The sequence below is a fragment of the Lepus europaeus genome, chromosome 4 (assembly GCF_033115175.1).
Source record: "Lepus europaeus isolate LE1 chromosome 4, mLepTim1.pri, whole genome shotgun sequence".
Taxonomy (NCBI): Eukaryota; Metazoa; Chordata; class Mammalia; order Lagomorpha; family Leporidae; genus Lepus; species Lepus europaeus.
In genome coordinates this window covers 158,172,441-158,198,148 of record NC_084830.1, presented here as the reverse complement: position 1 = coordinate 158,198,148, position 25,708 = coordinate 158,172,441, and the positions used below count along the sequence as shown (strand labels likewise).

The window sequence follows — 25,708 nt, the reverse complement described above, 5'->3', positions numbered from 1 at the left end:
AAAGCCTCCAGGCCCTCCTGATACAGACTCCTCTGCCTGGTGCCTACTCCATCTCGCCTCCCTGCAGAACACCCTTAAAAACCCAGTGCCTTGGAGTGTTTCCTGGGCCTTGACAGGTGGTACCTAGTTTGTGTTTAATGTTTTCAGGTAATCCTCTGGACACTCAGATACATCCGTGGGGTTCAGAGATAGGCACACTGATGAACAGAACCTTGCACTCCTAACTAACTTAACACCGTGGGCTAAGCCGCTAGACATCAGTATCCCATTAGAGCATCGGTTTGAGTTTCACCTGCACTGCTTCTGATCCAGCTCTCTGCTAACGCACCTGGGAAAGCAGCAGAGGATGGCCTAAGGACTTGGGCACCTGCCACCCACACGGGAGACCTGGATGGAATTCCAAGTTTCTGGATTTGGCCTAGTTCAGCCCTGACCATTGCAGCCATTTGGAGAGTGAGCCAGCAGAAGGCAGATCTCTCTCTCTCTCTTTCTCTCCCTCTCTCTATAACTGCGCCTTTCAAATAAAGCATAAAGAAAAAGAATTCTATGTGTAGGTCAGCTCTGGAGTCCAGCAGAATCCTCTCTTCGACCTCAGTTTCCTTTTGTGAAACTTTCCCCAAACCTGGCTCCACTGTCACCCCATCCTGCAGAATTGACCTCCCCTGCTTTTGCAGCCACTGCATTTTGACAAGTCCCTGCTGTGGGCTTCCCAGTGCATCTGTATCCTGCCTAGCGGAGTGCTCCTCTCCCCGACTCCACCCCGTGGAAATTGTTGGTCCAAGTGTTTGGGCAGAGGGGCCGTGTTTATCCTTAAAACCGCAGTATCTGATGCAAACACTCAACTGAAGTTTTTGTTGGATGACTCATGTCTTTGGGTTCGTCTTTCCTCTTCTCCACTCCTGTTTATCAAGACCTGACCATAAGACCAGCAGAGCTTCAGCAGAATCTACCCGAATAGTGAGGGAAGCAGTCATAATGACAATAAGTGCTTAGACAAACATACCCACTTGTTTTACATCTGGGGCTGTGCTGGGCCCTTTGTATGGATGTTTTTCATTTAATTTTTATAAAACCTTTAGGTATCCCCATGTCCAGATGAAGACCCCGAGCGAGCTTAGGTCGTCTGCTCCAGGGAGATGGGCACTAAGTACAGACCCCAGAGCCCAGGCTCGTAATCACCAGGTGGCCTGCTTTGCTCTCCACCATTTGCATGAGATAATTCTGAGTCCATTCCAGAGGAACACCAAGAATCCCAGTTAGTTTGTTAACCAATAATCTACTGACCTTCTGCAAATCTGGTGGTGAGTCCCCTGTGAAATTATTTTAGGAAGCTAGGGTAAGTGGAGCTACAATGTTTCTTTACTGCACAAGAGTTGTGTGTAATGTTACCGATGCATTTTGTGCGTCTCCAAGGGGATCCGAGGACACTGTTTTCCAGATGTGTTTAACTGGAGAGGATTTTTCTCCCTACTGCTCGTTTTCACTTCTTGAAGAGCTAGTTTGTTTATTTGTTTTGTTTTTGTTTTGAACATAGTTTGGAGAAAAAGCTGACGGGTGCTTTTGTGGGGTTTCCTTTAAATTTCTCAAGTCCTAAATATTTGGGTTAGTCCTTGCTTTGGATCCTTTCTCCTTTCAGTAGGGTGACTGCTTATGTCCACCTGGGGCAGTCACAGAGCTGCAGCGGTCACAGTGTGGTCACTAACAATGCCCTTTTCTAAAGGATCCTGTCTGGATGATAAACTCTGGTCACCCCACTCATGATGCTGAACAAACCTCATTAAAGAAAGCCTCATCTCACAAACTCACTGCCTGCTCATCACTGCCTGTGGACTCTGCCCACTGCTGTGTGTGTAGAGAACAACCAGTACAGCCCATGGTCCTCCAGGGTGTCACCATGTGATGTCAGGGTTACGCCTGCACAATGCATGTTCTCTCGCCACTCAAAAACTGCCTCTCCTGAGACTTGCCAGCCCTTCAGTATCGTTCATACATTTGCTACCTCTGAAAGGATGCTGCAGATCTAACAACAGTTGTTGTCCCTTGGGGGAAAGAGTTGGGTGGCATCTGTGCAGTGAGTGGCAAAGCTGAGACTGTCTACTTTATATATTTGCATTCTGACTTGGAATAATGTAAGTGAAGTGTTTGGGGTTTTTTGTTTGTTTGGTTTTGTTTTGTTTTTAATGTTTGTTTATTTTGAAAGGCAGAGTCACAAGGAGAGATCTTCCATCTGCTGATTCACTCCCCAGATGACTGCAATGGCCAGCACTGGGCCAGGCCAAAGCCGGGAGCCAGGAGCTTCATCCAGATCTCCCACGTGGGTGGCAGGGGCCCAAACACTCGGACCATCTTCCACTGCTTTTCTCTAGCCATTAGTGCGGGGCTGGAGCTGAAGTGGAGCAGCCGGGCCAAGAACCAGTGCTTGTGTGGGATGCTGGTGTCTCGGGCAGCAACTCTTTTTTATTTATTTATTTTATTTTATTTTATTATTTTATTTTATTTTTTTTTTTTATTTTTGACAGGCAGAGTGGACAGTAGAGAGAGAGACAGAGAGAAAGGTCTTCCTTTTTGCCGTTGGTTCACCCTCCAATGGCCGCCGCGGCTGGCGCGCTGCGGCCGGCGCACCGCGCTGATCCGATGGCAGGAGCCAGGTGCTTCCCCTGGTCTCCCATGGGGTGCAGGGCCCAAGCACTTGGGCCATCCTCCACTGCACTCCCTGGCCACAGCAGAGAGCTGGCCTGGAAGAGGGGCAACCGGGACAGGATCGGTGCCCCGACCGGGACTAGAACCCGGTGTGCCAGCGCCGAAGGCGGGGGATTAGCCTAGTGAGCCGTGGTGCCGGCTTCAGGCAGCAGCTTTATCTGCTATGCCAAGATGCCGGCCCCAGTTTTTTGTTTAGTAGGACTTTTATTTATTTGAAAGGTGTAGTGACAGAGAGGGAGAGAGAGAAAGGAAAAATCTTCAATCCAGTGGTGCACTCCCCAGATGCCCAAAATAGTTGGGGCTGGGCCAGGCTGAAGCCAGGTGTAAGGAACTCAGTCCACCTCCCAAATAGGTGGCAGGGGCCATCATCCGCTGCCTTCCAGGAAGCAGGTTAGCAGGAAGCTGCGTTGGAAACGGAGCTGGGAGCCTCTCCTAGGCGGTGGGTACGGGATGCAGGCGTCTGAGGCAGGGGCTCGCCGTGCTATTCCAGAACACCCACCGCTGGTATTTGTTTTTGTTTTAGTTTTTGGATTAAATTTTAAAATTTTAAGCTGCGTCAGCTCTCCCTGGAAGTACAGACCATGTCAAGCCGAGCTGGCTTGATCTACTCTGCGTCTGTTTCCTCCCTGTACGAGATCTGACCTCTCTTTTCTCTTATCTCAGTTCACCTAGTGGAACATTATTAGATTTCCCCATATCTTCAAGAGGAAGCCTCTAGGTTTCCTTTTAAAAATATTTATTTATTTTTTACTTGAGAGGCTTGGAGAAGTAGGGGGACAGAGAGGGACAGAGAGAGACTTGTCCACTGTTTTATTTTCCAAATGCCCAAGAGTCATGAATTCAATCTGGATCTCCCACTTGAGCCATCACCTCCTGCCTCCCAGTGTGCACATTAGCAGAAAGATAGAATCAGGAGCAGAGACAGGACTTGAACCCAGGCACTCCCATATGGGGTGCAGCTGTCCAAAGAGGTGGAGTAACTGCTGGGCCAGATGCCCGTCTTGCAGCTCTCTTTTCCAGAGCTCATGTACTGTAATATAGCTGTTCAGAGAATACCTTGGACTTGAACATATCTGAGTTCAGTTTCATTTTTGCTTCTCTCTGACTATATGGCCTTAAGAAAGTAGCTAGTGGGGGGGCCGGCATTGTGGCGTAGCAGGTAAAGCCACCGCCTGCAGTGCTGGCATCCCACATGGGCACCGGTTCATGTCCCGGTTGCTCCACTTCCAATCCAGCTCTCTGCTATGGCCTGGGAAAGCAGTGGAGGATGGCCTAGGTCCTTGGGCCTCTGCACCCAAGTAGGAGACCCAGAGGAAGCTCCTGGCTCGTGGCTTCAGATTGGTGCAGCTCCAGCTTTTGGGGAGTGAACCAGTGGTTGGGGGATCTGTCCTCGCTCTCGCTCTCCCTGCCTCTCTGTAGCTCTGCTGATTTTCAAATAAATAAAAAAATAAATCTTAAAAAAGATAGCTTCATGTCTCTGAATCTTAGTTACCTTATCTGTAGAGGGGGTATCATAATAATAGCCTTTTTTTTTTTTTTTTTTTTTTGAACAGGCAGAGTTAGACAGTGAGAGAGACAGAGAGAAAGGTTTTCCTTTTCTGTTGGTTCACCCCCCAAGTGACCGCTATGGCCGGCACACTGCAGCTGGCGCGCTGAGCCGATCTAAAGGCAGGAGCCGGGTACTTCTCCTGGTCTCCCATGCGGGTGCAGGGCCCAAGCACTTGGGCCATCCTCTACTGCCTTCCTGGGCCACAGCAGAGAGCCGGACAGGAAGAGGAGCAACCAGGACAGGACCAACACCCCGACTGGGACTAGAACCCGGGGTGCCGGCACCACAGGCGGAAGATTAGCCTAGTGAGTCACGGCGCTGGCCAATAGTAGCCTTATTCTAAGGGTTGTTGTGAAGGCAACAATAATGCAGGTTCTACCAGTAACGTAGTAAGAATTCAAGAAGTGGTTGCTGTGGTTGTAATTATTATGAATTACATCGCTACCACTGTCACATTGCCAAGTGCAACCGGAGGGTTCTCATGGCTGTGACTCTATGCCTCTGACCCGTTTTCCCCTGTAACCTCTGGATGTTGACGGGACTGACCTGCCTTGGACCCATCTGTACCACTTTATGTGAATATCACCTGACATTCTTCCCATCCTGGTGCTAGACCAATCTGGAAGCAGCAGGGATGTCTTGGCAGAGTTCGTGCCATAGCAAAGGCAGCCAAGGCCTCACGTGACTCCTGGGGCAGAGGGATGGACACAAAGCAGAGGTGGGGTCAGGTAGGAAGTTAGAGGAGCTGAAACCCAGGAAGTGGCCTTTTCAAAGCGCTCACAGAATTTAGCCACAGAAATAAAAGTCACACAGTAGAACCCAAAAGATTCCAAAGTTAGAGCAGCAAGCACGACCTGACACCGCACAGGGAAGGCTGCGCAGTGTTTGCTTCGCGGCATCCTTTTATCTTGAGCACAAATTTGGCAGATCGGGGCTGTATGGAGACGTAAGTGGTGAGGGCAGAGTGTGTGCAAACACTGGGTTTGAGTCTACACTCCTGTTTCAGGTGAGATTAGCTAAGGCTGTAAAACAGTGTTCCCTTGCTGTCTGTGAGCCTAGCACACTGCTGGGTTTGCAGACTCGTCCAATCCCCTTGATGTCCCAGCACCTGAAGTGAGCCCCCATTAAGCAGATGAGAAAACTGAGCTTCAGAGTCGTTCAGCGCACCCAGTATACAGCCCTGGCTTTGAGCCTTGGCTTCATGCGCTGCTGTTGGGCTCTGCTCCTACCAGAGGCTGCTCGAACTCTCTGTGAGGTTGCAGCAGCTTTTGAGGGGATCTTCAGTGGCGGGTCTTCACTCTCGTTTATTTCTGGCCCACTTCCTCTGCACCTTGCCCCTCTTACACCACTCCACATGGATGTCCACACTGCTTCCCCTCCCGTCATCTTTTGCAGGCTTTTGTTCTGTTCCCAGCGGGCCGATCTTCCTAGGCAAAAGACCCTGGTCTTACTCATCACAGTCTGTTGCTACCAGGAGATCAAATACTTTAAAAAAGAGAAATTCCCTTCTAAAGAGAGTTTTACTGTGTGATATATTTCAAAATGTCGTCATGGAAAAGGAAATTAACTCCTTATACACTAAGCCATGTGAGGTCTGTTTTCACCCAGCCATCTGGCGTTTTGGGCTTCTCAGTTCCACGATACTTGCACAAGGAGCTGATTAACTCTGACCAAGCGTGGTTCAGTTCTGAAGGCAGTGATCTCGAGGGAGGGGGAGTCATGCTTTCCCCTGACTCAAGTCTTCTTTAATGTGTTGCCTTTTTTTAAGGATGGATTTATTTATTTTAAGATCTATTTATTTTATTTGAAAGGCAGAGGTTGAGAGAGAAAGGAAGAGTCAGAAATCTTCCTTCTGTTTGTTCATCCCTGACATGGGCCAGGCCAAAGCCAGGAGCCTGGCGCTTCATCCAGGTCTCCGACATGGGTGCAGGAGCCCAAGCACTTGGGCCATCTTCTGCTGCATTCCCAGGTGCGTTAACAGGAAGCTGGATTGGAAATGGAGCAGCCGGGACTTGAACCGGTGACCATACGGGATGCTGATACAGCAGGCAGCGGTTTAACCCATTGCGCCACAATGCCAGCCCCATGTGTTGCCATTTTATATGGATATTTTTATCGAGTTGGTATGGGACACAGAGGGAATGATGTGGCTTGTCCCTGTGATGGTGCAGATCATTGGGGTCAGGAAAATGTATACACAGCAAAAGGTGCATTCTGGGCATTGTGTGCGCTGCCTGGGGATTGAGTCACCGGTTAAAAGGCCCACGTCCCGTATTGGTGTACCTGGGTTTCTGCCCTACCTGTAGCTCCTGACTACTTCCTGCTAATGCGGACGCTAGGAGGCAGCAGGTGCTGGATGGGGTTCTGGCCACCCACTGTGGGACCACTGGGTTGAGTTCCCAGCTCTTAGCTACGGCCTGGTCCAGCCCTGGGCATTGTGAACATTGGGAAAGTGAACCAGTGGATACGAGCTCCACGCCCTTCCCCAATGTGTGTGTATGTTTCTCTTTCTGCTTCTCAAATAAATGCATAAACATTTAAGACAAATAAAAGGTGGACTCGTGTCGGGTGTGTCGGTGCTCCCCAGAGCACTGCTCATGCTTCTGTCCCTCACTGCCCCCGGCAGGTGCTGTCCCTGCCACAGCCCCTGCCCTCTGCTGTGCTCTCTTCCTGTTCCTTGTTTGTTCTCTGTCCTGTTGCATTTACTTCTTGGGGATTTCAAGTTTGCAGGCTAGTGTCACAGATACATCCTGGCTTCTGGATGCTCCTTGCTTTTCTCCTGGAGTGTTGCTAAGTCCCCATGTTTGTTTGTTTGTTTTTTTTTTTTTTTTGGGGGGGGGTGGTCCCCGTAGCCTGTAGCCTGCCTGTGACAGTGCCTGCGTTGGGCTGCAGCCACTTTGCTCTGGAAGCTGCCTTGTCCAGTTGCCGTTAGATGTGGAGTTACTCACACGCAGGAGAGGCACGGTTTGACATATCTGCTCTGTACATTTTCTTTCCTTTCCTTCCTGATACCGGGCCCTCTGGCCTCCATGCGTGTAACTGGGCAGGCGTTTGCAGGGACGTGTGCATCTGTAGTAACCGCTTACAAATTCCAAGTATAACAGATTGGAGTGTGAAAAAATGATGTGTTTGCTGGTGGGAATGTAAATAAAGAGACCTTTATACTTCGCTGTGTTAGCAAACTCTTGGAATAGTTCCATTATGGAGCATTTTGCTAATCTTCGGAAAACTGTAGATTTTCATTCATTAAGGCGATTAAAAGCTCCCCTCCTCCCCCCACTTTTTTCCTTCTGAGCACATTCTGAGTTGGTGTATTTTTGCCATCAACTATATAGTTGTCAATGCTAAAACCAGGATTCCCTAAACATCAGTTTGCTTGACAACAAACGTTGCCAAAAGGGACTATTTGATGAAGCCAATGGAAAAGATACAAAAACAAAGAGGGAGGGAAGTAAGAAATTGACACTAGTTCTGTAAACCAGTCTTCAATAGATTAACATAGCAGCAATTCTTTGTGTATGTTTGATAGGTGGCATTGTTTTTCATTAGTCAGTAACTTACATGTCTCTTCCAAAGCACAAGTGGAATCATCCTCCTAGGTACAACACTGAATCAGTGCCTTGAGCACTCTCTCTGTCCCCTGTCCTGGGACAGGCCAGGCCTGTGGCCCCTCTCTCTGTCACATATTTCAACCCAGGACCAGCCAGAAGCAGCGGTGGGCTTGTGTAAGTCAGAACTGCTGCACCTTGTGTAGACTCTAACGTTTGTGTTGTATTCCCAGTGTGCACATACCTCTTTGCTCTTTAAAAGGGGGGCTGGCACTGTGGCACAGTAGGTTAAGCCTCCACCTGTAGCACTGGCATTTCAAATGGGCACTGGTTTGAGTCCCAGCTGCTCCACTTCCTATCCATCTCCTTGCTGATGGCCTGGGAAAGCAGTGGAAGATGGCCCAAGAGCTTGGGCCCCTACACCCACATGGGAGCCATGGGAGAAGCTCCTGGCTTCACATGGGCCCAGCTCTGACAGTTGTGACCATTTGGGGAGTGAACCAGTGTATGGAAGACCTCTCTCTGTGTGTCTCTCCCTCTCCCTCTCTGTAACTCTCTCAAATAAATAATAAATAAATCTTTTTTTTTTTTAAAGGACTCACAGAGGGCAGTAAGGGAGACCACATTCTAAAGCATGCTTACAAGGAAGCCACATATTTGCCCAAGTCAAACAAATACCTCTTCCTCTGGCTTTCAGAACACCCACCTATGTATTTACAACTCTGATTTGGGGGCCAAGATATTTTCATTGAGAAGTGTTTAAGTGTGGGGTGGGGGAAGCAGCTCACTGCTACCAGTCCCAGGGGTGACACAGCAAATGGGAGACAGAAGAGCTTAGATCCTAGTCGGGAGAAGCAGACAACAAAAATGTGGGCAGATCAAGTGCTTGGGTCCCTGCCACCCCTGTGGGACACCCAGATGGAGTTCCTGGCTCCTGGCTCCTGGCTTCAGTCTGGCTCCTACCTGACTCTTGCACTATTTGGGGAGAGAATCAGTGGATGGAAGCTCTCTCTCTCTCTCCCCCCCCCCCACTAATAAATACATAAATAAATCTTTTTTAAATGTTTTATTTATTTTTAAAGATTTGTTTATTTTATTTGAAAGGCAGAGTTACAGAGAGGCAGAGAGAGAGAGAGAGGTCTTCCATCTTCTGGTTCACTCCCCAAATGGCCACAATGGCCGGAGCTGCACCGTTCCAAAGTCAGGAGCCTAGAGCTTCCTCCAGGTGCCATCTTCTTCTGCTTTCCTAGGCCATAGTAGAAAGCCGGATTGGAAGTGGAGCAACCAGGACTAGAACTGGTGTCCATAGGGGATGCCAGCACTGCAGGCAGAGGCTTTACCCTCTATACCACAGCGCCTGCCCTGCAGTTTTAAAAATTTATTTATTTGAAAAGCAGAATTAGAGAAAGAGAGAGAGAGATCTTCCATCCTCTAGTTCATTCCTCCAGTGGCTACAATAGCCAGGTCTGGGACACGCTGAAGCCATGAGCTTAATCCGGGTCTCCCGTGTTGGGGTGCAGAGGTCCAAGCACTTGGGCCATCTTCAGCTGCTTTCCCAGATGCATTAGCAGGGAGCTGAGTGGGAAGTGCAGCAACCAGGACTCGAACTAGCACCCATATGAACTGCCAGCATCACAGGTTTAACCTGGTTATGTCACAATGCCTGCCCCTAAATAAATTTTTTTTTTTTTAATGTGAGCAAAAAATGAGGATTTCAGGAACAAGGAGAACTTGTGTTTAAAACTCTGGCTTCTCACTGTGCACTTGCTCCTCATGTGGGATCTCTGTCCTTAATGTGCTATACATTGTGATTTGATGCTATAACTAGTACTCAAACAGTATGTTTCACTTTGTGTTTCTATGTGGGTGCAAACTGTTGAAATCTTTATACTAAATTGATCTTCTGTACATAAAGAGAATTGAAAATGAATCTTGATGTGAATGGGAGAGGGAGCGGGAGAGGGGAGGGTTGTGGGTGGGAGGGAAGTTATGGGAGGGGGAAGCCATTGTAATCCATAAGCTGTACACTGGAAATTTATATTCATTAAATAAAAGTTAAAAAAAAAAAAAAAACTCTGGCTTCTGTGCTCGCTTCAGCAGCACAAATACTAAAAACTCTGGCTTCTGTATAGAAATGGATTGGAAAGGGGCTTGGCCTTGATGGAGGGAAATGGTCAGAATTTAGAGAGCATGGGCAGAGCTTGCTCATGGAATGGGCACAGAGAGGTTGGTATGGGGGTGACCCCGGGCCTTTGACCAGAGCAGAGGGTGCTATTGTCTGTGAGGACAAGAGAGACTCAGAAAAGGATTCCCATTTGGACATGCTACATGTGAGATGCCTGCAAACTAGCCAAGGAGAAGGACAGCTTTAATGCATTTATGTGTGAGTCAGGAGACGAGGTCAAGGCCGCGTTATTACTGTGGGAGTCCTTGGCACTTGGCACCTGGGCGGTACCTCAGGCCCTAGGAGTGCGTGAGATCACACTGAAAGGAAAACCTTGGTCCAGGACTAACCCTGAGATGCACCAGGCCTTTCAGGGACCTGGGAGAGGCTGAGGAACTCACAGACGAGCCTGAGCAGGAGAGGAGCGAGCCAGTTAACTTGTAAGGGAAAAAAATCACATTTCATGATCACAGACGGCGCATTGCTGGCCAGCGAGCCTGAGCCGCAGCCCCCAGCTGGCCCCGACAGAGCCTTCTTTATCCCTGGAAAGTAAGTCTGCTTCATGCGTGTCTCCCAGTGTGCTGTTCTGGGTTTCCCAGAACCCAGGTAGGAGTTTCTCTGGGACTAGTATGCAGGCCCCGAGCCCAGAGTCCCTGTTCTGGCCCAGGCTGGGTGGCAGCACCCGGGGAATGAGCTTGCCTGGTTGGTGGGAGGTTTTACCTTTCGTGCCCCTTCCTGTGCTGCACTTGGAGTTTGTGTGTTCTCTTTCTGTTTGAAATGAAGCGGGACCTGGGGATTTAATAAGGCGCTGGGAAGAGGTGCCAACATGCAAGTCCGGCCTTGATGGAGGAGCACAGCGGGGTCTTAGGAACCGGCCCCTGCCCGGTGAAATCTAGTTAGGTGCTGTGTGTGAGGAGACCAGGGACCCGCCCCTCCGTCAGTCAGGGCTCTCTGTGTTGTGCTGCGTTCTTGGCAGTTCTGAGATGAAGGGTGGTCCTGGTCTGTACTGTGGTGTGAACGCTGCGTGTGCCGCTTCTGTGGTGTGAACGCCGCGTGTGCCGCTTCTGTGGTGTGAACGCCGCGTGTGCCGCTTCTGTGGTGTGAACGCCGCGTGTGCCGCTTCTGTGGCACAGATGCTTTCGTGGGAATCAGTCTTTGCTCTCTTTGGCAGATCATTGAAGAGTAGCCATAGAAAGACAACTGCTCAAACGATGAAAACGTAAGATCGCTTGGAAACCCTCCACCTAGAGTTGGCTGCTTCTCACGCGTTCTCACTTTCCTTTTCGTTCTCAAAGTGGATTCCAGTTCTTCTTCTGCAGTTTCAGTTCGTGTTTCAGAGTTGAAATACTCACATGTGTGAGGGCACCATTGCTAGTTAGGTTGAGAACGTCTTTCAGTGGATGGACAGATGCTGGTTCTAAGCTAGGAGCACTGCTTACAGTCCGTTAATATGTATGTCTCACATATCTGTCAAATGCATAGTTGGCCAGCGCCGTGGCTCACTAGGCTAATCCTCTGCCTGCGGCGCCGGTACCCTGGGTTCTAGTCCTGGTCGGGGCGCCGGATTCTGTCCCGGTTGCCCCTCTTCCAGTCCAGCTCTCTGCTGTGGCCCGGGAGTGCAGTGGAGGATGGCCCAAGTGCTTGGGCCCTGCACCCCATGGGAGACCAAGAGGAAGCACCTGGCTCCTGGTTCCGGATTGGCGCAGTGCGCCGGCCGTAGCAGCCATTTGGGGGGTGAACCAACGGAAGGAAGACCTTTCTTTCTGTCTCTCTCTCTCACTGGCCAACTCTGCCTGTCAGAAAAAAAAAAATGCAAAGTTACAGGAATTGCAAAAATGAACTCTAAGCAGCGGCGGTTTCAGAGTTCAGGTTCTTTGTGTACCACATCTCATTTGCTCGTGAAGAGTGGTTATTTCCTCAAAATGTATCAAATCTTGAGGGGGAGGGGCTGTGCGTCAGAAACAGCAGGTGGCAGTGAGCTCTCCGAGTGGTATTTCTTTCAAAACCTTCTGAGTGTTGAAATCCAAAGTGGTCAGGGCAGCACAGCTGGAGGGTGCTGGCCAGCGTCTTGGGAAATCTGCCTTTTTATAACTGGGTTGTGAAACAGGGCTCCCCTTTGATTTGCTTCCATGAATTTGCCATTTTTACTCATTGCCATCGCTTTGCCACTTCTCCTTCTTGATTTAGGTGGGGTTCTTTCTGTTGCTTCCCTTGCTGTTCGTTGCCCAGTGGACCAGTATAGACTTGATCTTCTCAATGCATTTTTTTTTTTTTAAATAAAGTTGAACTAGGGAAGATGGCGTAAAATCTTAGTGTCTGATGAGACATACTATTTTATAAAGATGAAAATTGTTTTTTAAAGACATTATCACCTTGAACTTCTAAAGAAGATATTAACTGTATAACAGAAGGTAATTGAATTGCCAAAGACGTTAAAGATTGTTCAACTGAACCCACTGATTCCACAGTGCCTGGAAATGTGGAAAGTAGTGGGAGACAAGCCACAAATAATGGGGAAATGAGAGGGGAAAAGTACTCCCTGATAATACCTGTTTTAAAATTTGCTTCTCTTGCTGATATTTAATGGTCTTTTATTTTTCCCTCCCCTCCCCCGCTTTTTCTCTTTTGCAGTGGCCACAGATGTCTTCAATTCCAAAAACCTGGCCGTTCAGGCGCAAAAGAAGATCTTGGGGAAGATGGTGTCCAAATCCATCGCCACCACCTTGATAGATGACACAAGCAGCGAGGTGCTGGACGAGCTGTACAGGGTGACCCGGGAGTACACCCAGAGCAAGAAGGAGGCCGAGAAGATCATCAAGGACCTCATCAAGACCGTCATCAAGCTGGCCATTCTCTACAGGAATAACCAGTTTAACCAGGACGAGCTGGCCCTCATGGAGAAGTTCAAGAAGAAGGTCCACCAGCTGGCCATGACGGTGGTCAGCTTCCACCAGGTGGACTACACCTTCGACCGGAACGTGCTGTCCAGGCTGCTGAACGAGTGCAGAGAGCTGCTGCACCAGATCATCCAGCGTCACCTCACCGCCAAGTCGCACGGACGGGTTAATAATGTCTTTGACCATTTCTCAGACTGCGATTTCTTGGCTGCCTTGTATAATCCTTTCGGAAACTTCAAACCCCACTTACAGAAACTTTGTGATGGCATCAACAAGATGTTGGACGAAGAGAACATCTGAGCGCGTGAGTGATTTGTCTAAAGACGGAGCACTGCTGATTTATGAAGGAAAAGGCAATTCTTTGAAGATGACACATATTTCAGAAAGACTCCCAATTCAGTTTTCCGACGTTAATGCTAGTGCTTTTATGAGGCTTGTTTTATTTAATAAGAAGCTTACTTCCAACAATTCTGGTTAAAAGTTTCGTAATGAATAACAGATACAGGAAAGATGTGCGGTTGGTAGCAAAGGTAGTTACACAGACAGGGGAGACTGTGTATATGGATCCAAACCTTCAGACATTTTTCTGGAAATTGTGTTGGTGGCACATTGGATATTTTCAGCATGTACAAAGTTACGTGATTTGATTCATTTTTATTCCTTACAATGTTCTCCTTTTTAGAAGCCAAGAATTTTCTCTTGCTGGCATTGCTCCATTTTCTAGTCTACCCTGGCTCTTTGAGTAAAGATGGTGTCATTGACTTTCAGGAATTAAGGCTGAGGCAGTCCAAGTGAACCTTCAGAAGAACAGAACACTGCTTGTGTGAAGTCAGTACTGTGGAAATGAACTATGTTAGACTTCATGATAAAGCCCAGGATAAGAATTTGCTTCTGGAACTGAATCCTGCTTTTTTGATGCAACACGGTGATTCTTAAATTCCCAGAAATATAATGGCACGTCTCGGCCTTGAAATGCTTACTTAGGGCTTAACTTTCGATTTATCTTGAAAATGTGCTGATGAAATCTCCACGTGTGACATCTAAGTTTAACATGTAAGAGACAAAGAAAAAAATCTGGATTGGTCAATTTAAAAAATGGCATTAAGGAAGATTTTTTAAATCTTCATTTTGGAGATGAGCCCATCAACGTAATTGAGGGGGTGGGGGTGCAGAAGGGAACAAAGGATCTTCCTGAAGAACGTGACCATGCAGATGAATGCAATATAATGTCTAAGAAGGTCTGATAAAATAAAGAATGTCACTTTTTTATTTAATTGATGAGGGTTTTTGTTACTTGTTGTATTTGATGAGTAAACTGAAAGTTTATTTTCCTTCCAAGAAGTGTGGGTGCTGTTTGTGTGCACTTCTGCATGTGTGAATGATAAAGTAGGTATTCGCTTGTTTTGTAAAAGATAAATGGGAACCCGCTGGCTGACCACATCCTCCTAGGAAGTGACAGATCCAGTCACCAGCAGGGAGTCTTTGCATGGTCACTGCCTCTGTGACTTAGTGTACTCTCCTAGAATCTGACATTAAAATAACAGTTCCCTGGAAAAATCTCACCATGAAAACTCTGGAGGTGAGGTCTGCCTTAACCCACGGTGGCCTGGAAGAAGCCAGCTATTTCCCTGAGACCCTCACTTGCTTTGGCAAAGACTAGCAGCACAGCAAAGGTTGTCTCCCTGGTTGATACCACATCCTGCCACTAGAGGCACCATTCCCATTTCCCAGATCCTGTAGGTGGTCACCAGGTATTTAACAATAGCACAGTGACCACAGAAATGACCGCTGTTGCTTCATAACCAGTTAATAACCAAGTGGCTTATTAGTGCAGCTCAGCCTGGTGTGGCAAAGCTGAGCCTGTGAGGGGCTGTCAGGTGTAGATTTAATGCCTGCTGTAGAAGACCTCACTCAGCAGAGGTGTGAACAGTGGACTGCTGCGGTGGGCAGGACCAATCATAGAGAGAGGGAGGAGACCTGGGGAGAAATTTACATGTGGCTCATACAGTTATGCCAGCAGAACAGCAGTCAACTGGACATGGTGGTGGGAGGTGGCCCACGAAGCCCTGCCTTCACGCAGAGGGAACGCACAAAGGAGGACAGTCATCTTGTTTTCTGCAGGGGTTAGATCCAGAATGTCCTTGGTTATAAAAATCCAAGGATGCTTATTATAAAATAGCAGAGTATTTGCATGTAATCTACATATATCCTTCTGTATAGTTTAAACCATCTCATGTCTTATAATACCTAATACAATGCAAGTGTAGTACTTGAAACACCACATAGGGCACCCTCATCCCGTATCAGGATGCCTGGTTTGAGTCCTGGCTTCCCTGCTTCCAATTCAGCCAAGAACCCCATCCCAATCTCCCATGGCGGTAGCAGGGAGTCGAGGACCTGCACCACCATTTGGTGCTTCCAAGGAGCATGAGTAGGGGTCTGGATTGAAAGCAGCATAGCCAGTACTCTATCCAGCATGCCAGTGTGAGATGCTGGTGTTGCAAGTGGTGGCTTAACCCACTGCACCAGAACGCCTGCCCCAGTGCCAGGCACACTAACACCAAATCTCTGCCGCATCCTTCACCGTGTTGCAGATGACGAAACCAAGACAAGAGAAGTCAGGAATTTGCCTGAAGTCCCATAGCTATTGAGGATCACAGCCAGAACATGGATGTCCCTGATTTCCATGTGAAGATGGCATGGCCAAAGGCAACTCTAAAACCTCAGTGGCTCAGAGGAGAGTGCGCCGGGTGCTTCTGAAATGACAGTAATATTAGAGGCAGCATTTGAGTCGTTACAGGTCTGATCTAAAGAATGGTGTGATTTTCATACAAAGATGGTTTTCTACAGGGCTGCTAAGTCGGGGGCATCTGGGGGCCTGGATTTCTATCCCTCACGGAGCCTCAATTCAGGGTGCTCGCAGTGGACACTGACATGTGGGTGTAGCCTGGCAGTGACCCACTCAGCATGGTGAAGCTTGCCATGCACTCCTGGGTAGCTGTGGTGTCAGCTCACAGCATCAGCATTGTTGTACAGGCTTGGAGACTGAAAACACTGGAGCAAGGAAGTTAGAAAGTACTTTTGTGTTTTTCTGATTATTAAACCTTGCAGACACTGTGAATGTTTGGTTTAAAAGGAAAGCATGTGTTAGAAACATTAATGGTACAGAAATAGTGCTCTTTTTTTTGTCTTATATAACAGTATCTCATTCACAATTATTGGGAAACTTCTTTTTCTCTATTCATACAAATACACTTTAAATAAATATACAAAGCTTAACCTTTCTGGTGGATTCCCACTCCCTCCCAGAAGCTCAAAATGGTCCAATGTTCATTTCATCAGTTGGGTTTTTACTGACAATTTTGAGTGATCCTTGGGCTATTTAATGAGAGAATGTAGGTTAAATTAGAATTTTACATTCCAACCCTGACAATAAATGAAAGTTGGATGTGTTGATTTCATTTGCTGAAAAATGTATCGTTTTTAAAAAATTAAGTGCTATTCAATTGCTGGGAAATTAAAATATCATAAAATGAACTGAAATAGCATTTTAATAGGAATAGAATGTTTTAAAAATCTTAGTCAATCTTGCATTTCCACACTAAATGAACTGAACTTCACTAAATTAGCTGAAGTTCAATATATTGCATTCCCGGCCGTAAAACTTCCAAGTGATTTGTGAAGCTCACGACAGGTTTCATTCCTCAGGTCTGTTTATGACAGAAAAAGCCTTATCTTAGATCTGAAATTTGATTTTGTGCGATTCCGGTGGAGATTTAATAGAAACCCCCTAGTGAAAACACGGAGCTCTTAACCAGAAAAGTGAGTCAGCTTTCTGTCTGCAGAATGAGAACAACCGGAAAATCCTTAGGGGTTTACTGTCACATATCACCATCATCACAGAGTTCAAAATATGTTTTTTACAAAGGGGTCCCGGGGACAGTTAGGAATGCTCAGAGCCGGAAAGACATCTTTATCTCGGGGACATTCCCAAAACGGAAACATTTTTGCGTAGTACTGAATCATTCCTGTCCAGCTGAAGATCTGTTTTCCCCCTAGCAGTGAGCACCAGCCCCAAGTTACAGGGTTCAAGCCGCTCCAAGCTCGGGCTGTGCTGAGCGCTGAAAACCGGCGTGGACAAGTCAGCCAGCGTTCACAGTTAGGAAAACATCTGTGCTTTGGAAAAGGTTGCTTGAGCGTAGAGAATTGTGCTCTGTGTCTGCCCGACTTCCATGAGATCTAAGATGAACCAGCCCGTGCGTACGGCCCCTTTATCTCCCTTCATGGGTGGCTGAGGCCCTCTGGCTTCTTGAGCAACAGCTGCAGAACTGGGTTTCTGTCTCAGGGAAATAAAGCGGTTGATCAGGCCCTGGGGGTTTGTTCTTAGCACAAGGAAGGGAGATTTGACTTTGAAAAAATGTGTTTTGATTCTTAGAGTGATGTAAGACAGTAGGCTCTTCTGGCTTTTCCATTTAGAAGCTAGCAGATTAATTAAGTCGGTTAAGATCGCCTGATGTAAGGTAGATACACAAAGCCTGGAAGTAAAAACTCGGGAGTATAAATATCTGTACTGTCGCCGTTGTCCGAGATGAGTGATGTGTTCTAAGAAGCCCCAGTTCCATTTTCCTAGAAATGGACTTTTATGAGCTCAGTGGGAGCTGCTGCTAACTCCTGCCAAATGATTGGTCAGCATCTTCGGCTGCTCTCCCTAAGACCTCTTGTTTTCACCAAAGGATAAATACTGGCTCAGCTTATTATGAAATTTTATAAGACAGTTCATGTCCCAGAAGAGCACTTGCTGGTAATTAGATAAAAGTGCCAGCATTCTTGCTTGGTGGGCTCGGTGTTCTCACAAGGAAGGACTCGCCTGTTCAGCTACGAAACTCCCTAGAGAGCATCCATGGGACTCATTCACAAACCATTCAGCCGTGTGTCAGGAGGTTGGCATCTTCCTGCCGCACTCACCAGCGGGAGACCTGGTGAACCCAGGAGGGCACAGGCGTGTGCTGGAGCCATCAGGTAACTGGAGTGTCCTCGCCTGCCAGGGGCCTCTCACCTTGTCTCCGAAATTTGCAAGAAAACAACCACCTCGCAGTTTTATTTTAAGGATATAATGAAAGAAAACACAGAGGGCTTTGAAACCTGAAGGCTAATCCCATGTGAGGCATTGTTTACTGGTGGGCGTCACCATTTCCAACTAAACGGAAATCAGGCTAAGTGGAAACCAAGCAACAGAACATTTTGGTAGATTCCAGTCTCTTGAAAATTGGCTTTTGCTTTCAACTTAGAAAAATCGTTTTGGATGGAGTTGTTGAAAGTAGTTGTTTCTGGCAGTTCCTGATGTGTGATCTCTTAATCGATTAAATGTTGAACCTCTTAAATTATCTGATTGTTCTGTCTGGCTTTAGTCATCTGTTGCTGCATAATGAACCAACCCAAAACTGGATGACCTAGCACAGCAACCTTTCTGTTCTCTCCCATGTACCTTGCTTGAGCAGGTTCAGGTGGGCACTGGTCGCCATCAGATGGTGGCTAGGACCCGAGCCTTCCCACCTTCTCCCCGGTCCATCTTTTCAAGGGAGTGCAGGCTGTTTTGAGAGACAGCTGTGGTGTTGGGGAAGCTGATGCTATCAAGAACACTTCTCTGAGATGTGGTGATGCATTCGACATCAGCTTCTTGATAAATGGAGAAGAGGCATGTCTGGGGCCAGCATTTGTTCTAGCCATTAAGACAACCACGTCACGCATTTAGAGTACTTGGGTTAGAGTCCCAGCCCGGGCTCCTGACTTTAGCTTCCTGTTAATGTGTTTCCTCCGTGGGTCACTACCACTCACATAGATGTGGATTGAGTTCCTGGCCCGCAGCTTTGACCTGGCCAAGCCCTGGCTGTAGTGGGCATTTGAGGAGTGAAAAAAAGAAGACAGTTTAGAGATCATTTGGGCGAGGGCATCAGTCAATTACCTGACCTGTCCCAACTCACCTGTGCTCACTGGTGGCAGGGCTGCTGCTGGTTGAGATCGGAAAACATCTCTGCAAGTGAGGGGATCATCAGCAACTTTGTGAGTTCTCATAGATGATAAAATTATTCTGTTCCAGAAAAGAGGAAGTGGCACGTTTGGGGTAGTTGAGATTAGTTCTTACAGAGATAAAGTGGGTATCTTTGAATTGCATGTTTCCTGTTGTCTTCTGTCAGTTGTGCCCGTGGTGCAGTCATCTTGGGATTCTGACACACGTCAATGTGGTGCTATGATCGGGCAGTACTTGCACACGCTAACATGCAATGGTGGATGTTTTATGTCGCTCTCCCTCAACACAAGCTGCAGGATGCCGTTCCCGACTACAGAAGTGGCGCTGACACTGAGAAGATAATGAAATTTCCAGTAATAGAACTGGGTAAGTGGCAGAGCCAGAGCCTGACACGGGATGCACACACCAAGAGCTCCCTTCTGGGTGCAGCACCCTTGCACTCCCAGCACCAGTGGGCAGAAGTGAATCTTTGCCGTTCTCTTGCTCCACCTGTTCATTGGCACCAAATGCTCTGTGGTGGATCTAAGGAAGTTACTGTCACATGGTTATTTCCATCCCCCTAGTCCTGTCTACCTGCACTTTGCTTGCTCGTGCATAGCCACATGAGAATGCTGATGATGCTTCGATGGACAGCTGGCTTTTTGCTGACGGTGAGAAAATGGAGCTGCTTCCTGTCATGTCCGCAGACCCCACGACTGATAATGGGTATGAGGGAGCCACTTGGTGGCTGTGGCCTTGTGCATATTGCATATTTCTTCTAGCCCTTGTTATTTTCCTCTGTTAAGTAGAGATAATTGGGGTCCTATCCATAAGCCACACAAAGCACTTCTGTGAAGAAGTACGTCAGATGCAGGAAGGGTTCAGTGTCCGCAGCCATTGCCACCACCACCACCGTCATCACTGTCGTCACCCGGAGAATATGAACAGCCACCTGGCGCTGACGTGGCGGAGGTGATTGTGGGCTGAAGTCAGGTTTCTGGCGGAGATGACACTGTGGTTAACAGCTGCCTTTTTTTTTTTTTTTTTTTTTTTTTTTTTTTTTTTTGACAGGCAGAGTGGACAGTGAGAGAGAGACAGAGAGAAAGGTCTTCCTTTGCCGTTGGTTCACCCTCCAATGGCCACTGCGGCCAGCGCATCGTGCTGATCCGAAGCCAGGAGCCAGGTATTTCTCCTGGTCTCCCATGCAGGTGCAGGGCCCAAGCACTTGGGCCATCCTCCACTGCATTCCCGGGCCACAGCAGAGAGCTGGACTGGAAGAGGGGAAACCGGGACAGAATCCGGCGCCCCTACTGGGACTAGAACCCGGGGTGCCTGCGCCGCAAGCAGAGGATTAGACTATTGAGCCACGGCGCCAGCCAACAGCTGCCTTTCCTAAGAAAATTCTAGTTGTTCTATTTTGGATTTGAAATGCAGTTTAGCTGTCATCCAGGCTGTTTTCTGAATAAAGAATTGAATGTCAAGAGAATTTGTTTAGGAGACTTGCTTAACCCATGGACATGTGAAGGAGATTCTGATTGAGAGTGGACTGTTGATCTGCATTTTGAAAACATTCCCTAACCATCGTTTTGCATCTCTTCCTCGTCACTTTGGAACTATAATACCACATTCAACTATCAGTACAAGGGCTGTGCTCACAGTTTCCCCAACCAAAACCAGATTCTGCCTTGAGCCGCACTGCCGGCTCCCTCCGACAATGACCTCTCATTCCTCAGCACCTGGTGGAGGTCATATCCTCAGCAGGTTCCAGCTCTCAGAAAGGCGATTGGTTGGTTCCTTCCACATCACCCTTGCCCCTGGCTGCAGATTTCACATAAATTCCAGGTATGCAGTGTGTAAACCATATGGGCACCATGTGAGGACAGCCTTTATCCTCTACTCGCTCTTTAGAATATGCTGGAAACTTGAGACTGCTTGCCTCTGCCTCCTTCAGTTTCTTTGATGGCTCCTCTGTTCCAAGTCTTGGAATATGCAAGGTCACGATCAAGTGGGTGCAGGGAAAGATGGATGATTGACACTTGTTCCATTCCTCTGGAGCCACAGGTATTGGCCTTGGCATACTGAGTAAGAGCTGCTTTGTGTTAACTGATTAAATCCATACTTTACGGGAATGTAGGGCTGGAATCTGGCCTGGTCTACTTAGGAATCTATTGGGCTGAGTCCCCATGCTTATAGAGCGTTAGGACCTCTCATCATCGGTGCCCGTGGTCATTCGCATGTGCTGCTAAGCACCCATTCCTCATCCTGCTGTTGACAATATCCAAGTCCCCAACTCTCTATCCATGTGCTGACATCACCTCTGACAACAGTGGGTCCCAAGACCAAATGCTCTGGCCTATCAGAGCATCTCCTCCCCTTGGCCACAGTGATTGAGTCACAGATGAGCACGTGAGGCAGCCAGGCAATCAGGATCAGCTGTAGATCATCCTGATGTTGGCACTGGAAACAGGGGCCTATGCTCCTGGAGTTTCTGGCGGCCAGTGTGCATCCAAGAGGAGAGAGAGCCAGCCTGAGACAGGACCAGATCTGGAAAGCAGAGCCATGAGATGGAGAGGTGTCAGGGAGAGAGAGCGAGCAAGCGAGTGCTGACGCCACAGGCTTCCCCTAGGCTGCTTCAGTTTCCAAGGCCAATACATCTTGGGTTTTTGGTAAAGCCAGCGTGAAGGCTTCTTAACTTATAATAGAAAGCGTTCTGACTGACACAGATGATTTTTGGATGGGTTTTGCCTTCCCTGTCGAAAGTTCTGTTGTAGAGAAGGGATAGAGACTCCAAGAGACCTCTGGTCCCTGAACATCGCCTGGAAACAGACCAGCGAGAACCTGGAACGGTCACAGAGATACATTAGCCTGAACTCAGAGGTAATCTGTCCTCAAGTATCATGAGAATGCACTGATTCAAATAGAAGGTATTTAAAAAATTTTTTAGACATTAGTGATAATTTGTTTCAAGTATTTTGGGGGTGAGCATTTGGCAGAGCAGTGACAGCACCACTTGGCACGTCCACATCCCATCCTGTCCCAATGCCTGGGCTTGCTCTCCAGCTCCGCTCCTAATCCAGCCTTCTGCTAATGTGCACTCTGGAAGGCAGCAGGTGAGGGCTCCCATGCCTGGGGCCCTGCCACTCATGTGGGGGAAACTAAGCACCTGGCTCTGGCCTGAGCCTGACCCAGCTCTGCTCTGTTGGGGCCATTTTGGCAGTGAACCAGCAGATGGAAGATTCTCTCCGCCTTTGAAGTTAAAAAAAAAAAAAAAAGGAAAAGATATTTTGGAAGGCTGCAAAGTTTAAGGAAATAAACTTTGTGGTTGAAGCTTAGGAAGGTGACCCTGTGTCCTTGAGCCTCCATTTCCCCGTCTGTAAAATGAGCAGATAACTGTTAACGCAGATGATTTGAATAAAGCATTCAGAACAGGTGCCTAGTGCATCCTCTGTAAGTAGAAGCTGTCCCTGTGAACAATGCTCTGGATTTTTCCTTTCTGGGTTGTGTGAAGATTGTTATTATTGCGTCCTTGAGCCAGATTGAGAAACACAAAATTACCTACATCAGAAGCACAAACGCTCTACCATGAGAATGCTGAATTTGCTCGCTGGCTGCTCCGTGCTGGCAGGCAAAGGAGACCGAAATGCTAGCTGTTTTCCTCATTTCAATGCAGCCCGAGTTATCCAACAGCATGCCCCTGGCTCCCTTGAAGGCTGTGACATCACCATCTGTGCCCCAACGGCTCCTCTGAAGTCTTTATTGTGACTCATTTCTATTTCAAGACCCTAAAAGCACTTGATGTTCTCCAAAGTTGTCTTTCAGGTTTCCAGTCACATTCCGGGGAAGAGATGTAATCGCCGGCCGCCCTAGACCAGTCCCATCCCCATTGCAAGAGCACTGCCTGCACGTATGGGTTGGAAAGTACCCAGAGGTCACTCTGCATCATCCTAACACTAAGATCTCCACCCCAGGAGAGCTTAAGCCTTGTCACCCTAACACACAACCTATGCTGACACATGTGTCTGAACTTATAGCCACCCTTACATGTGATAACAAGGCATCTCCTCTTACAGATCCGTTTCCCCCTAAAATAAGATGGCTAGTGGAGTCACAGCTTTGGAAATTGCTCCCCCTTGCCTCCTTATTTGCTGCAAGTAAATAACTTGATGTGACACCTGATTCTGGTGCATTTCCTAGATTTCTCCAGGAAGCTATCCACAGTTTCAGGTAGACAACAATATGTTGTCAATCACAACCTTTTTTCTGGTGGAAGCACGTTCACGCCACACTTTACCTCCTGGGCACTTAAAAAAGCAACAGCAACAAAAGCACAACACAAGTCAAAAAGCCCAATCCAGCCGTGGATGGTCCTGTTTCTATCACAGTTCTAGAAGTAGGAGCTTTTAATCCTCATTTTACAGATGAAAACACTCAGCTTAACAAGAGAGTGCAGCCAGCTGATGATCAGGGGCTGGGATTATAGCCCGGGCTGTCGAAACCCACAGCCTGCTCTTTCTTCCCCTGTCCCCGCTGCCTGCTGGCCTGCAGCACCCTCTACACCAGCAGGATTTGAGTCCTTGGCCCGTGCACTCAGGCTCCTGTGCCCACCTTTGTCCGCTGTCGGTTCTGGCTCATCAGGAGACCTGGTTCCCAGGGGTGAGTCCTCCTAGGATCCCACAGAGGCTGACTGTGGGACTTTCCAATGGTGAGTTAGAGACAGGAGCAGAACTGAGTCACTTTGAGGAAGAAGGTTGTCTTCCCTGGGAAGAGTTGTTACGGTCTCACTGTGTCTTCTCACTGCTCTGTCAACTTCAGGATTTCTCATTGCGGAAGGACAAGCATTTCTTCCTAATGAATGACTCGTTATGATTTGATTGGATCACGTGTTTAACAAGAGAACCAGGTGGGAATCACGGGGAATTACTTTATTCAGTTTATTGCTTTGCACAAAGGGGAGAGGAATGCAGGTGTTCACTTGAAACAAATGACATATGCTAATTTTGTATGGAAAACAGGCCTTGTTCTACAATGGATTAACAAAGTGGTAATTAACACCTTCTACCACCTAGAGGCCTTGCTAGGTTCCCTGTCCTTTGTCGGGCACCCTCTGAGACCTGTGTTGCTGTCAGAGGTAGTCATGGACATTGCTTGCCTCCTTGAGTTGTGTATGTGTGATCTGGTGACAACAGAAATTAATGAGTGATCTTGGCAGAGACTGAAACAGCACTTGGCAATCAGCTACTTATGATCCTCCCCACAGAGCAATCCCCAACATGAGAGTGCCCATCATTGGGACCAGCACACTGCACGATAGCAGGGCCTCTGTGTTCTGTCCTAATGCCCAATGTTCCCAATGGGCTGTGCTAGGTGACGATGGGGAGGCAAGGGCTGGTGTTGGTTGAGGTATGCTGGTGTATGGTTGAGTCTGTGCCGCCTCTGGCTCCACTTGGTCTCTGTATAGTAGCCCTCGGTATTCCCTGCGGATCTGTATCGGCTCACTCTGGATGCAGGTGGCTCCAATGGAGCTGACCACAGCCTGAGGGTGGCATCAGTCAAAGCCTCGATCCCCTGCCTGCAGTGATTCATTCAAAGATGGATAGTAACCAGCCTCCAGGATGCCAGTGTCTTCTGAGAGAGACCTTGGCACGGTGACTCCTGGGCCAGGCGGAAGTCCCCGAGCTTCAGGCCCACGTGTTCAAGCTGTGCTGACTCGACCAGGTTCAAAGCTGGAAAACAGCACTGATGAAATGGCAGGGAGAGCAGCTGGTGAGTTGGAAGCACGCATCCCTCCATAGTAAGCGAGCTTTGGATTGCCAAGAGCGGAGGGGTGTTGCGTCCCAGGGCGTTCGGGAGCTGAGATCTGCAGGAGGATTCCAGGCCCGGGAAGCTCCCTGAACCCTGGTGGTCTCGGCAGCACAGGGCCGTGGCTGTCTTCTCCTCCTTCAGCCTGCAGGTGCCTTCTCATGGGGAGATTTGGCCAGTGTGCTTTCTCCTGCTCTGCTCCGCTAAGGCGCCTTGGCTTTCCTCTGCCCTCCCCCACCTCGGCCACGAGATGCATTGTCTCTAACAGTCTGTGAAAGTTTAGGTTGCTACTGTGCGGGAAATGTTGCCCTATTTGCAGAAGTAGAAATAGAAACGTAAGAAAAGAATGAAATCTTGCGGTAGACGTCTGGTAATTTATTTTCAGTTATTTTTTTCCCTTGCTGTCGTAGTTTGCAAAGCTGTTCCGTTGAATGTGCGTGTGCATTAGCGCCAGCAGGATTCCCATGTATGTGACCACTGTCAGAACTGACCTCTTGCTGTGCTGACTCCTCCCTGGGGCTCCGCCTGCAGCATTTGACTAACTGCTGGGAGGAGGGTCTCAGCCAGCTGCAGTCATCATTTTCCAGGCTGTACTAACAACAAGGGAAGCCACTCCAGACACCGCGCGTGGTGATCAGGTGCAGCGTGCCACCTTTCAGGGGGCCCTGTGCTACTGCTGGCCCAAGTGCCGAGGACTCAGAATGATGGGGATTAGAACTGGGGATTTCATTCCAACAAAGCTAAACCTGACCTCTACTGATTCAGTGCTTACTGTGGGCTTCTGAAAGTTACGTGTTGGTCTCTATATCACCTTGTTGCTTTAGTGTCATAACAAATCCACTCAAGGGTGTCCTGGCTCAGTGGCTTACGCCTCCGTTCCAGACACGGGCGTCCCATATGAGTGCAGGTTCATGCCCCTGCTGCTCCACTTCCAATCCAGCTTCCCGCCAATGTGCCTGGGAAAGCAGCAGAGGATGGTCCGAGTGCTTGGGCCCCTGCACCCACGTGGCAGACCCAAATGGAGCTCCAGGTTCCTGGCTTCTG

The 25,708-nt window shown here is 48.3% G+C and overlaps 1 protein-coding gene across 5 annotated transcripts in view; it reads left to right on the top strand.

The window, feature by feature from the left end:
* TNFAIP8 (TNF alpha induced protein 8) overlaps positions 1-14,134 on the top strand; it is a 113,176-nt gene extending 99,042 nt beyond the window's left edge. For 4 of the 5 annotated variants that reach the window (XM_062189815.1, XM_062189816.1, XM_062189812.1 and 1 more), the window contains exon 2: positions 12,593-14,134. In XM_062189815.1, the coding sequence (XP_062045799.1) occupies positions 12,593-13,158 (566 nt within the window). In that variant the 3' untranslated portion in view covers positions 13,159-14,134. Of the gene's footprint in view, positions 1-2,295; positions 2,315-12,592 lie in introns of those variants that run through there. The other variant, XM_062189817.1, reaches the window with a different exon arrangement.
* The last annotated feature ends 11,574 nt before the right edge of the window (positions 14,135-25,708 follow it).